Genomic DNA, 11,417 nt, shown 5'->3' with positions numbered 1-11,417 from the left:
GCAGGTTGTTGTCGTGAAGTCCGGATTTGGTAGTCGTTTGTATGGTGATTTGGAGAAGGGCGATTGGCGTAAGGTCGAGCTTGTCTCGTTTGGAGCTATCGGCCGCAATTGCGTAGGAGCTCCCTGCCTACCGCCTGAGGTGGGTTGGCGGCGTCGGATCCATCCACCTCATCCCACACCCGTCGTAGGTCGGATCCACCGCAGGGGCTCTGCTCTCCCGGCCCGTCCTTACTCCGAAGAGGGGTCTGGCGCTGGGCAACCAAGATGGTGGGGTCCGTGCCGCTCAGAACCTGAGTGAAGAGCACCGCAATCTCAAAATTTTCGACCTGGTCCTTCCCAACCCCACCTTCACTTACTTATTTCTACCTGAACCTCAACACATCCTCCTTCTTCTGCTTCTTCCACAGATACCCCTTTCCCTTCCCTCTACACACTCTTCAAACCGCAAAAATGGGCTTCGCCGACCTTCTCACTGATGCTGGTGCTGCCAGTAAGTTTCTGCAGCGATGATTCTTCTTTCTTTCACGGGCTGACAATCGTGTCAGTGCTGAACAGCTGGCTCACCACCCGCTCCTACATCGTCGGGTAAGTTTGCAACTCCCTATTCACCGCTCCCGAGTTACCCTTCTTCGACTCCCCTTTTGGCATTACATGATGAGGAAAATTGGTCCGTGTTTCGGAGGCAGCCTCAAGACCTGCTATTTGACGACAAAACCAGCACTTTGTGCAACTCTGACCCCCCGCCTTACCCATTCACTTTTATCTCGCAAAAGCAAACTTGGGCAAGACATCGCCGCTAACAATCGGCACAGCTCCACCCCTTCCCAGGCCGACGTTGCCACCTTCAAGGCTCTTCAGTCCGCTCCTGATGCCGAGAAGTACCCCCACGCCGCCAGATGGTACAAGCACATCGCCTCCTACGAGAGCGACTTCGCCACCCTCCCCGGTGATGCCTCCAAGTCCTACTCCGTCTACGGCCCTGAGGCCACTGAGCTCCCCGTGAACCCCGCCAAGGCCCCCGCCGCCGAGGAGGACGAGGATGACGTCGACCTGTTCGGCTCTGACGACGAGGAGGAGGACGCTGAGGCTGCTCGCATCCGTGAGGAGCGCCTTGCTGAGTACAAGAAGAAGAAGGACAACAAGCCCAAGCTCGCTGCCAAGTCCGTTGTCACTATGGATGTCAAGCCTTGGGGTAAGGATTTCTGCTCGAACCATGGACCGAGGAATGTATACTGACCATATTGCAGATGACGAGACTGACATGGCTGCCCTTGAGGCCGGTGTCCGTGCCATCGAGCACGACGGTCTCGTTTGGGGTGCCTCCAAGCTTGTTCCCGTCGGTTTCGGTATCAAGAAGCTCCAGATCAACCTCGTTGTCGAGGATGAGAAGATCAGCTTGTCTGATCTCGAGGAGGAGATTGCCGAGCTTGAGGACTACGTCCAGTCCGTGGACATTGCTGCTATGCAGAAGCTGTAAGGGGCTTTATGATGAACGGGAGGGATGATTTCACGAGGCATGATGGTGGAGACATGAAAAAAAATCCATAGAATCCTCACAAGAAAGGTTATGGCTCAGGAAACGCAACAGTTTCTGGCACCAACAAAGGCAGCGTCCTTTGTTGCACAAAGAGTGCGGGCTGAAGGCCTTTTATGAATACAAATGAGGTTATGAAAACCTTTTGAAGAAGACAATACCTCGGTTCCAATCCCTAAGTTTTCTGCGTCTCGATTCCTTGATCATGAATGAGGGATCGAATTGGCACCTCTCGACCTTGATGACTCTTTGCTCTCGCCCAGTCAAAATCTTACAAAGGTGAATTGTGTATCAAAGTGGGGCGGCGCTAAGTGAGGGGCAATTCTTCGCTTCCATCGAGGGCCCTCCCGGGAGGGTAAGCAAGCCAATGCAACGCGACTCGAGTAGCTTGCTGCGAACCCGCCAGCTTCAAGCTTGCAACGCGAACGTCGACACGAGACGCGCCAGCCGCAGCAACACAACTAGCTCACATTCGCTTGCCCAGGCTGAAATACTTTCTGTCAAGATGTACGGCGATTTGGGCAATAAGTTGGTATGACCAGGCCCAAAGATAGTCTTTGTCACGTAGTTGCAAAGAGCTAACGCGTTTGCCAGGTGCAACATGCTAAACGAACCCAAAACCTTTCGCATTTGCCAGCGTATCAAGCCGAGATAGTACGCGCCGTTACGCGCGAAGTACGAGACCTAGAGAAAGATGTGACGGAGGTTCTTGAACCTTTCCAGGGCTCTTTCGACCCAGCCGCCAACCAAGCGACAGCCTGCACAGTCCTTGTCAACTATCTCTCCATGCGAAGGAATAAGCGATGCGTTCTCGCTTACCACCGAACTCGGACAGATAAATTGGAGGAACTGGCATGGAAGGGAGTCGATGTGCTTGATCTGGCCGGGCAACAAGTACGAGGCAATGCGGGATCATCAACGGGTGCCCCCAATGGCAATGCCGATGGTCCTACGAGCAGCCTTAGCCCGCAAGAGGAGGAGTATGTGAGGCAGTACGGCGATCTGCTGGCTGCCTACAAAGGGCAATGGACGGACATCGACTTGACGGGCAGCTTGGAACCACCGCGAGACCTCTTCATTGACGTGAGAGTCTTGAAGGATGCAGGAGAAATCCAGACCGAATACGGGTGAGTTTGAACCTCTTGAACCACAGATAAGGATTGTGTCTGACGCCGGGGATCTAGCGCCATCAACTTGACCAAGAACAGTCAATTCTATGTCAGACAGGGCGACGTGGAGCGGCTCATAGCACAGGGTTATCTCCAGAAACTCAGCTGATGCTCATGAACGACCTCGACCTGGCTGGTTGACCTCGGAGTCTCAAGATAACGATACTAAGAGGAATGTGTCTTCATTTCTACCATTCTTGGAGATCTGTGAAGCTCAAGTGGTACGGATGTACGACTGCCTTGTCCAGACCCTTGCACGGATGATAAGATTCGAAATTCTCGTCAAAGGCAAGGCGGGGCACCATTGCCGGCAAAATAACCTGGTGCGATGCGTCAAGATGATGCGAGCATCTCGACATGTGAGCAATATTCTGCTGGCACTTCGCGGGGTACGCGGGGTGCACACATGCAGTTTGCAGTTTCAAGGGGCTGTGAGCGACCGGGCTCGCGAGAAGAGACCAAGCGGTGCAGGCGACTTCTTTCTTGCCATGGATCAGAGTAATGTTATTGTCAACATGAAGCCTGGTCCTGAGCAACATGGGGGCCAAGATCTGCATCGCGGACGGCTTCCGATGCGGCCGCCTCTGGACCAAATTTAGTGGCTCGCATAGCAGCAACACAATGAGGCCCGCAAAAAGGGTCTGATGGAGGTTCAAGTAACGGAATCCGGGGCCAAGATGGCATGCGGCATATCTAGGGTTGCTGGGCTGACTGAGTCTGTAACGGGCTCCTTGCTTTTGGGCTGTCAGCGATGAGGGGAGAATTGGGGAATATGTCTCGCATGTGGCAGGCAAACGTGCACCTCGACTTCTTGGGCCACCTCGATAACAAGCCAGTGTGCGGCAGCTTGGACCAGTTGTGGTGGCGCGCGGGGAATGAACATCAGATGTCGCGATATCGGCGGCGGATGAGGAGAAGGAAAAGCGATAGCGACATTGGAAGATCGGGCTGCATTGAAACCTCAGACATGTCTACGACCTTGGACGTCTCTTGAGGCGAATTCAAAGCAGGGCCGTCATCTAACGAGCCGGAGCCGCAATAAGGGCAGCCAGTCGGTTGTGGACAAAACAGCTCAGTTGCACAGCACAGGCATGGCCTTGTGCGCTGCATTGCATCATGCGCCGCATCATACCTAGTCGTTGTTGGTCGACTGTCGACCTGTAGTCCCGGACATGAGGTGGCTAGGTACACTCACAGTATACCTCAGCAACTGAGCAGGGGAGGGCCGATGTAGGCCGAAGTAGGAGACGGCCAAAGGTATTAGTCTGCTGATTGTGACCTTAGCTTATTAGTACATCTTGCAGCGTTGCAGAACACGTCGAGCCATTGAAGGGAGACGATGACGAGCAATTGACGCCAAATTCTCCAATTGACACGCCGTATTACCCCACGCGAGAGTTGTGAAGGAAGCAGAGTTTGAAGATGCATTGCATTGGCTCTTCCAGACGTGAGCTTTGGCTGGGATATGGTCACTCATGAATCTTGATACACCAGACGGAGACAGCCGCTCGACGGTGCGGGCGTTTGGCCTCCGTCCCCCTCCGTATGCTGCCTGCGGCCCACGGCCCACTGGATAGCCCACGGTCCAGAGCCTGATGCTTGGATTGTTGTTGGGAAGTCATGGAGAGCGAAGGGTAGGTACGGATACACAGGCACAGGTAGGTACCGCACCACGATCCACGATGGAGGGAGAAAGAAGTGAGGGTGTGCAGAGAGTAGCCCCGGCCGCCGAAGCCCAGAGGAAGGGGGAAAAAAATCCTTGGATCCGAAGTGGGGGAGCCGACTTTTGAGAGGGTGGGCTACCCAGTTGGTCTGCCGTGCTTCCAGTCCAACCATTCATTGTGCCGGAGGGAATAGTGTACTTTCTGCGGTACGGAGTACTCGGTACCCATTTCGCCATTCCATTTGCCTTGCAGCGGCTGTAAGTGGCTCACTGGAGGGGTCGCCGTGCTGTAGGTGCAGGGATTGTTCGCGGGCGTTACGTAGTGCAACTGGAGAGTTGAGCGCCATCGGCACCTATCCGCGGGCAGTCAGCGAGATGGATGCACACAATACACACTGCGTAGGTCTTCATGGTTCATGAACTAACATGATACAGAGTGCGGTGGTTACGGCAACCCGGACTGCGATGGGCTACGGAATGCCCGCACCAAGATACCACGAGGATTTGTGCTGGCTAGCCGTAAAGAGAGGGACAAGCATCTCAGTAACAGCCTAGCCGGTAGGTACCTCACCTGAAGTACCTCCTGAGGTAAGGTAGGTACAGAGGCAACTTGGCAAGCTTGAGCGAGTTGGGCGACTTGGACCCAGCACTTGCGTGCCTCCCATGCAGTAAAAGTGGTAGCATGCCGTAGGAGGCACGCTACTGAGGGGCGAGGGGCCACATGCAAAATGCAAATTTGACTTGGATCAAGGTTTGTCGTTCGTCTAATTCTGCGTGCTACGTGCTGCGTGCTGCGTCGTTCTGCATGCTGTTGCGTTGCGCGCGCCATGCCTTGCCATGTTGACGACAACCTCTTGAACCTCGTCCAATTCTCTGGTACACTTCCACTACTTCCCTCACGTCTTGCCTTCAACTTACCTCTCAGGTGGCTCTCACGCTCTCCACGGTCTCCACGCTTTCCATCTCCGTCCCGTCTGCTCTAAACCAGCCCGTCCACCCACTTGGTTATTCCTGTTTCCAGGTTCGTGCTCTTCTTCCATCTTTCTCCATCCAACCCTTCTTTGGCTTTGTTAGCCTTTGGAGCCTTTCCGCTCACGACCCAGAAACCAGGACGACTTACACGGGCCATCCTGGCTCTGCCCGTAGATCTGGCCCCGTCTGTCTGCTATCTCCTACGGAGTGCTACACTTTCCCATCTCTTATCTGCGCCGAAACCCACCACACATTTCTCTCTCGCGCGCGCACACCCCAGCTCAGCTTCTCATGTTTTCCACGACGTAAAACCTGCAAGAACAGCCGCACCACCGGCCTGGCACCCTGACAATTGGTGCCTTTAAGAGGTGCAACGGTGATCCTCGGCGCCCAAACACCAACTATTCGCATACTCAGTCACCCAGCTAGCTAGCTAGCTACCTTGGCCATGTCTTCTCCCAACTTTGCCGGTTTCTCTCCATGGAGGAGAAGAGCCGCTTCCTTGAGCTCCCAGAGATCTCAGAGGAACAGTGCAGAGATTAACCCGGAAAACCCGCTCCTCAGTCCCGGCCGGAACTCGCAGAATGCTCCCGATTCGAGAACTTTACTATCCTCTTCCGTGAGCTCGAGTCACCGAGAGCCGATCCGTTCCTTCATTCACGGCAACGTGAGGGACCACCTAGGCAAGCATCCCGTTGTCGGCGCATACGTCATACAGGACACACAACCAGCTAACATGCTATCTGTAGCCCCCGTCGACAGCGCCCAGTCCGCCCGCAGCGTGCGCGAAGATACGGCTGAACTCGCCTCGTATCTGCTGTCCGACAAGAAGACGGGTCAGAGCCCGGCTTTCCTCTCGCGCCAACGCTCCCAGTCGTCAGCTCTCGCACGGGAAACTGCTATTTCGGACAACGAGGAGGAGGACGATGACGAAATTACGCATGCAGCGAGCTCCGAGACGATACAAGAGGTATCGGAGCCTCCCTCGCCGGATGGAAACGAGGATGAAATACCAGAGGATGGCCCCTCAATCTTGACGAACCTACTCAAGAAGTCACCTCCTCAGTCGCACCGAGATCCGTCACCAGAACCCCACTCCGAGCCATTGGAACCATCGAGCCCCGAACCGAAGCGAGCGCACTCTGCGGAGAGACAGGAACGAGGGGAGCAGCAACCGGCGAGGATCGTTGTCAGACAGCCTACCGAGCGTACTCCCCTGATCCCCAGGTTATCGTCTGATAGTCTCGAGAGCTACAACACGAGCGGAGCTAGCACCGAAGTCGACGTGGAAGGGCAGAAACAGCGGCCTAAGAAGCGGTGGTTGGGAGGTCTGAAGGACCTTACCGTGAACGTCGAAGAACGCATCGTTCATGGTTATCAGATTGCGACGAGTCCCAAAGCATGGGACCGCCAAGCGTTATGGCAAAATGCCGTGGTGGCCCCGGTATCTTGCTTGCCGGCTGTCATTGTTGGATTGCTGCTCAATGTTCTTGATGCGTTATCTTACGGTATGCCCCTCTCTATTGAAAGAAAAAAAAAATGGTACACAAATCCACGGCATTTATTCTAACTGGACTAGGCATGATTCTCTTCCCCCTCGGCAAGCCCATTTTTGCTGGGTTGGGCTCAGCGGGCATCTCCATTTTCTATGTTAGCACCATTGTTTCTCAATTGACCTTCTCAACCGGTAGTATTTTCAAGGGAGGCGTCGGCTCCGAATTGGTGAGTTCTTCCAGATCATGCAATAGGGCCCTTGCTCACTCTCCCGCAGATCGAGGTCGTACCTTTTTTCCATAATATGGCCCAAACAATTACGGACCATATTGGCGAGGATCAACCAGACGCTGTAATCGCAACGACGATTGTCACGTATGCTATCAGTTCTATGATGACAGGCGCGGTGTTCTATCTAATGGGCAAGTTCAACTTCGGCTACATGGTGGGCTTCATCCCCAGGCACATCTTGATCGGCTGTATTGGAGGTGTCGGCTGGTTCCTGGTTGCCACGGGATTCGAAGTTTCTGCCCGAATGGATGGCAGCCTGGAATACGACATGGACACCCTCCACAAACTCTTCCAGTCCGACACAGTACTTCTCTGGCTGATCCCCCTCTTGCTGGCCATTGTTCTTTTCTACAGTCAGACAAGAGGTGCTTCCAAGTACTTCTTGCCGCTGTACATCATCACCATTCCGATTGTCTTTTATTTCTTCGTGTTCTCTCTGGATGCGCTAGAGCCTGATACTCTCCGAGATCATGGCTGGATTTTTGAAGGACCACCGGCCGATGAGCCTTGGTGGTACTTCTATACGTTGTACAGTAAGCGAACCATGCCTCACGTATCCAACTATTGCTAACGTACAACTCTAGAATTCAACCTAGTCGAGTGGGATGCCGTCTTGGAGTGCATTCCAGCCATGCTGGCACTCACCTTTTTCGGCATCCTCCACGTTCCCATCAATGTTCCGGCCCTGGCCCTGCAGACTGGTGAGGACAATGCTGACCTCGACCGTGAGCTGAAGTTGCACGGCTACTCCAACTTTATCTCTGGCCTATGCGGTAGTATTCAAAACTATCTTGTCTACGCCAACACCGTGTTTTTCATGCGGTCTGGCGGAGACAGCCGGCTTGCTGGCGTCATGCTAGCAGCCTTGACATTTGGTGTCATGGTGATTGGCCCCAAGATCATTGGATTTATCCCCATCATGATGGTCGGCACTCTTATCTTCGACCTTGGCTTTGAGCTTCTTCTCGAAGCCGTGTGGCTTCCAAGGAAGAAGCTGAAACTGGCCGAGTATCTGACGGTATGTTTGTTGTCTGTCTTTTACTAGTCTTTGCTAACTCCCTGATCAGGTGATTGTAATCGTCCTAGTAATGGGCATCTACGATTTCGTCATTGGCATCGGTGTGGGCATCATCCTCGCCTTTGCGTCACTAATCATTCAGACTTCGAGAGTATCTGCTGTACGAGCAAGCTATACAGGCGAAATCGTTGGCTCAACCGTACGCAGAAACCCCTCACAGCATCACTACCTGCAGGAAGTTCGTCGACAAATCTACATTGTAAAGCTCACTGGCTTCCTCTTTTTCGGCACTGTCGTCAGTGTAGAAGAAAAGATCCGGGCTCTCATCGACGACAGTGCCTTTGCAGAGAGGCCCATCAAATATCTCGTTCTCGACCTGTATCACGTCACAGGTCTTGATTACTCCGCCGGTGAAGCTTTCAATACTATCAGCAGGCTGCTCGACAATAAGGGCATCGTCATGGTGTTGAGTGGAAAGGACGCGGAAAGTGAAGTTGGCCGCAATTTGCGGGCCATGGGGCTGGGTAATGAGGACAATGAAAGCATCGAAGTTACATTGCTTCCCGACCTCAACTCGGCTCTGGAGAGCTGTGAGAACGAGTTGCTCAAGACTCTTTACACAAGCCAGGAGGCGCTTCACAATGGCTCTCGTCACGCACCAACAGCGAATCTTGACGTCCCTTCGAAGCCAGACCGGGGATCGTTCGATTTGGTCATCAACTCACCGAGACGCAACCATTTGCATGAAGCTGCCAGAAACGCGCTGGCGAACACAGAGTCCTCGGGCACGAAGAGGTGGCAGAGCTTTAAGGAGCCTCTGCGGTTGATGTTGCAGATCTTCCAGGGCTTGAGCGAGAGGAACGAGGACTTCTGGTTCCGGGCCGTTGGATACTTCTCACGGATGGAATACCAGGCCGGCACAGTTCTGTTCACGAGAGGCGAGCCCGCCAAGGGCTTCTACCTCGTGGAGAAGGGCATCCTACGCGCCGATTACGACATGCCGCAAGGCAAGCTTACGGAGAGTATTGTAGCGGGCACGACATGCGGCGAGCTGCCCTTCTTCTCGGAGACGGACCGGACGGCCACGGTGACGGTTGATAGGGACTGCGTCGCCTGGCGGATGGACAAGGAGGGATGGCAACGGCTGCAGAAGGACCAGCCGGACGTTGCGCAGGAGTTGTTGAGGGTTTCGTTGAAGTTGACGAGTGAGCGGATGTCCTCCATCACTTCGTACATCTTAACCACTGCCGGCTAGGCACCTTACGGACGAAGTTTCTCTCACGCGATCACCGAACGTGACATATCGAGATACTTTACCTATTTCTTTTCTTTACGTCATTGGAGTTGTCAGGATACTAAAAAAGTAGAGAAGGTTGTGTAAAAGGATTTGGGGTGTCTTTACTTTTCCCGGTACATTGATTTTGGACCTCCCGTTAGCGAAGGTTGTGCTATTTTACATACTTCTTGTTGTTTATAGCTTTTACTTCCTTTTTTGGAGTACCTACCTACCTACCTAGACATCAGGCGTCGCAGAGCGCGAGATACTCCTCCCTCTGTGCTTACAGAAAAAGCAAAAAAACAAATTCTAACATCAACAAGAGAATCACTTGTCTTGTAACTTTGAGTCTGCCCTGTCGTTCTTGGTCTTGTCCTTGGGATTGTTGAATGAGCACTGACAAATTGATAAGAAGGATGGAGAAAGAGTCGAGTCAGGAAGAGACATTGTCTTGGTTCGTTTTGTCGGTGTGTCTGAGACCCTTTGATTTCCGCTCAAATTGTGGTTTGTTTTGGTCTCGAGGCAACATGTTTTGGTGTCGTGTGCTCTTTTTTTTCATTCTTATGTTTTATTGTTGTGAGCATCGCTTGCTATGGACTTTTGGTAGCTGTGGTGATGTTGACGCTGGGCTGTTTTTGACCCGCGTTCCCCGTATTCTTCTGGGTTGGTCTCATCGAAGGGCGGCTTCTAGACTCGTGTTGGGTTTTGCATTGTCATGTTGAGTCTGGCGTCTAGCTGGTTCTATAGAATGCCCGAGTCCGTGACCTTGGTGGCAAGATGGACTTGGGGATGGGCAATCGTATGGCTCTTGCTGCCTTTCGTGTTATTTGCTTCTTATATCCTGTTTTGAGTGTGATTTTGCAGAATCGTAAGCTAGAGCTTGGTGCGCTTTCTTGGGAGTGAGTAGGAGTCTTCTTTTCATATCAGGCAGACGCGGGATGAAGACACCTGTTAATCCCGACTTGAGAGACTTGTTTCGTCGATTCCTTGAACATATCATACGGTATCCTACACTTGCCGTGTTAAAGATGTTTCCAGCGTCTCCTAGCCATACTGCGTACGCCGGCTTCCTATTCGGGATTCCCATAGAAAGGTAACAGGACCGCAACGCTGAATCAGATGTGAGAGGAAGCCATCTCTGGTACCCATTTTCATCTCTCTCAATAGAAGCCTGCCTCATCTTGGGAGCTGAGAACTGGGAGCTGCCAGTGCCTCGGTGGCTTCTGGAGACCAGAACAACATCATATGATATCTTTTATGCAGTCTTTGAGGGGCTTGTCTCCGAAGTCTCCTCATTAGAATATCCGGGACCAGTAAAGAGCAGCCGAGATGTCCCATGATGCTTTGGCATTCTACGATACTGGATAGTTAGGAGCTCGGGAGCCATACCAACAGCATGAGCAGACTACAGGCGTCGTGAACACAGTGGAACGTGGCGTGAAAGCAGGCCAGGACCTTTTTGTATGTTTTGATGAGAATTCGCTGGCCACTGGGAATGCCATCGGGCGTAGTGACCGTGTATAGTTATCAACTGAAATACTGGATTATCGGGTCACCTATGGCAGCCCTCTGGGACTTTCGATATACGCATGCCGAAGATCTTTGAAAAGAAATCTCAGTCCGTGACCTGGTGAAATAAATCTATCAGAAGTAAAGAGCGCTGGAGGTGGACGGCGTGGTCATGATTGATAAGTTTCAGTCAAGCCTCGAGTACTATGGTTACACGAGACGCAGATACTCACGAGTTGGATACTCAGCCACCAGCTTGATTGAATAGCTGGGCTGGGTTTCCAGCCGCCAGGAGCCATATTGAAGGCACATGCTACCATCTGACTTGCAGTAACGTGGCTTGCCTGGTAGTAAGACGCGAAGCTAAATGGGAGCTTCAGCGTGATATTTCTTATAGAGTCATGGTTTCTAATCGAGCCCCGACGACTTTGTGAGGTGACACATAAACGGTAGAGCTGCGGCTCGGAGCTGTTTACGATACCTGATGATTC

General features: G+C 52.8%; 3 protein-coding genes across 3 annotated transcripts; all 3 read left to right on the top strand.

Moving 5' to 3' along the window:
• Positions 1–313: 313 nt before the first annotated feature.
• HER10_EVM0010448 (EF-1 guanine nucleotide exchange domain-containing protein) lies at positions 314–1,793 on the top strand. Its single transcript, XM_035483120.1, has 3 exons — positions 314–585; positions 813–1,192; positions 1,248–1,793. Exons 1-3 carry the CDS (start codon positions 476–478, stop codon positions 1,475–1,477), a joined length of 720 nt encoding a protein of 239 aa, XP_035335301.1. The 5' UTR covers positions 314–475; the 3' UTR covers positions 1,478–1,793.
• A 121-nt stretch (positions 1,794–1,914) lies between these two features.
• Positions 1,915–4,056, top strand: HER10_EVM0005640 (DNA replication complex GINS protein PSF1). The gene is made up of 3 exons (XM_035475246.1): positions 1,915–2,066; positions 2,129–2,661; positions 2,719–4,056. Exons 1-3 carry the CDS (start codon positions 2,040–2,042, stop codon positions 2,810–2,812), a joined length of 654 nt encoding a protein of 217 aa, XP_035334957.1. The 5' UTR covers positions 1,915–2,039; the 3' UTR covers positions 2,813–4,056.
• Positions 4,057–5,102: 1,046 nt separating this feature from the next.
• HER10_EVM0012922 (cyclic nucleotide-binding domain-containing protein) lies at positions 5,103–9,730 on the top strand. Its single transcript, XM_035482299.1, has 6 exons — positions 5,103–6,021; positions 6,088–6,846; positions 6,918–7,060; positions 7,110–7,656; positions 7,708–8,141; positions 8,191–9,730. Exons 1-6 carry the CDS (start codon positions 5,787–5,789, stop codon positions 9,394–9,396), a joined length of 3,324 nt encoding a protein of 1,107 aa, XP_035335497.1. The 5' UTR covers positions 5,103–5,786; the 3' UTR covers positions 9,397–9,730.
• Positions 9,731–11,417: the final 1,687 nt, after the last annotated feature.

This window comes from Colletotrichum scovillei (assembly GCF_011075155.1).
Source record: "Colletotrichum scovillei strain TJNH1 chromosome Unknown Contig00004, whole genome shotgun sequence".
NCBI lineage: Eukaryota > Fungi > Ascomycota > Sordariomycetes > Glomerellales > Glomerellaceae > Colletotrichum > Colletotrichum scovillei.
This window is presented reverse-complemented; position numbering and strand designations above follow the sequence as displayed.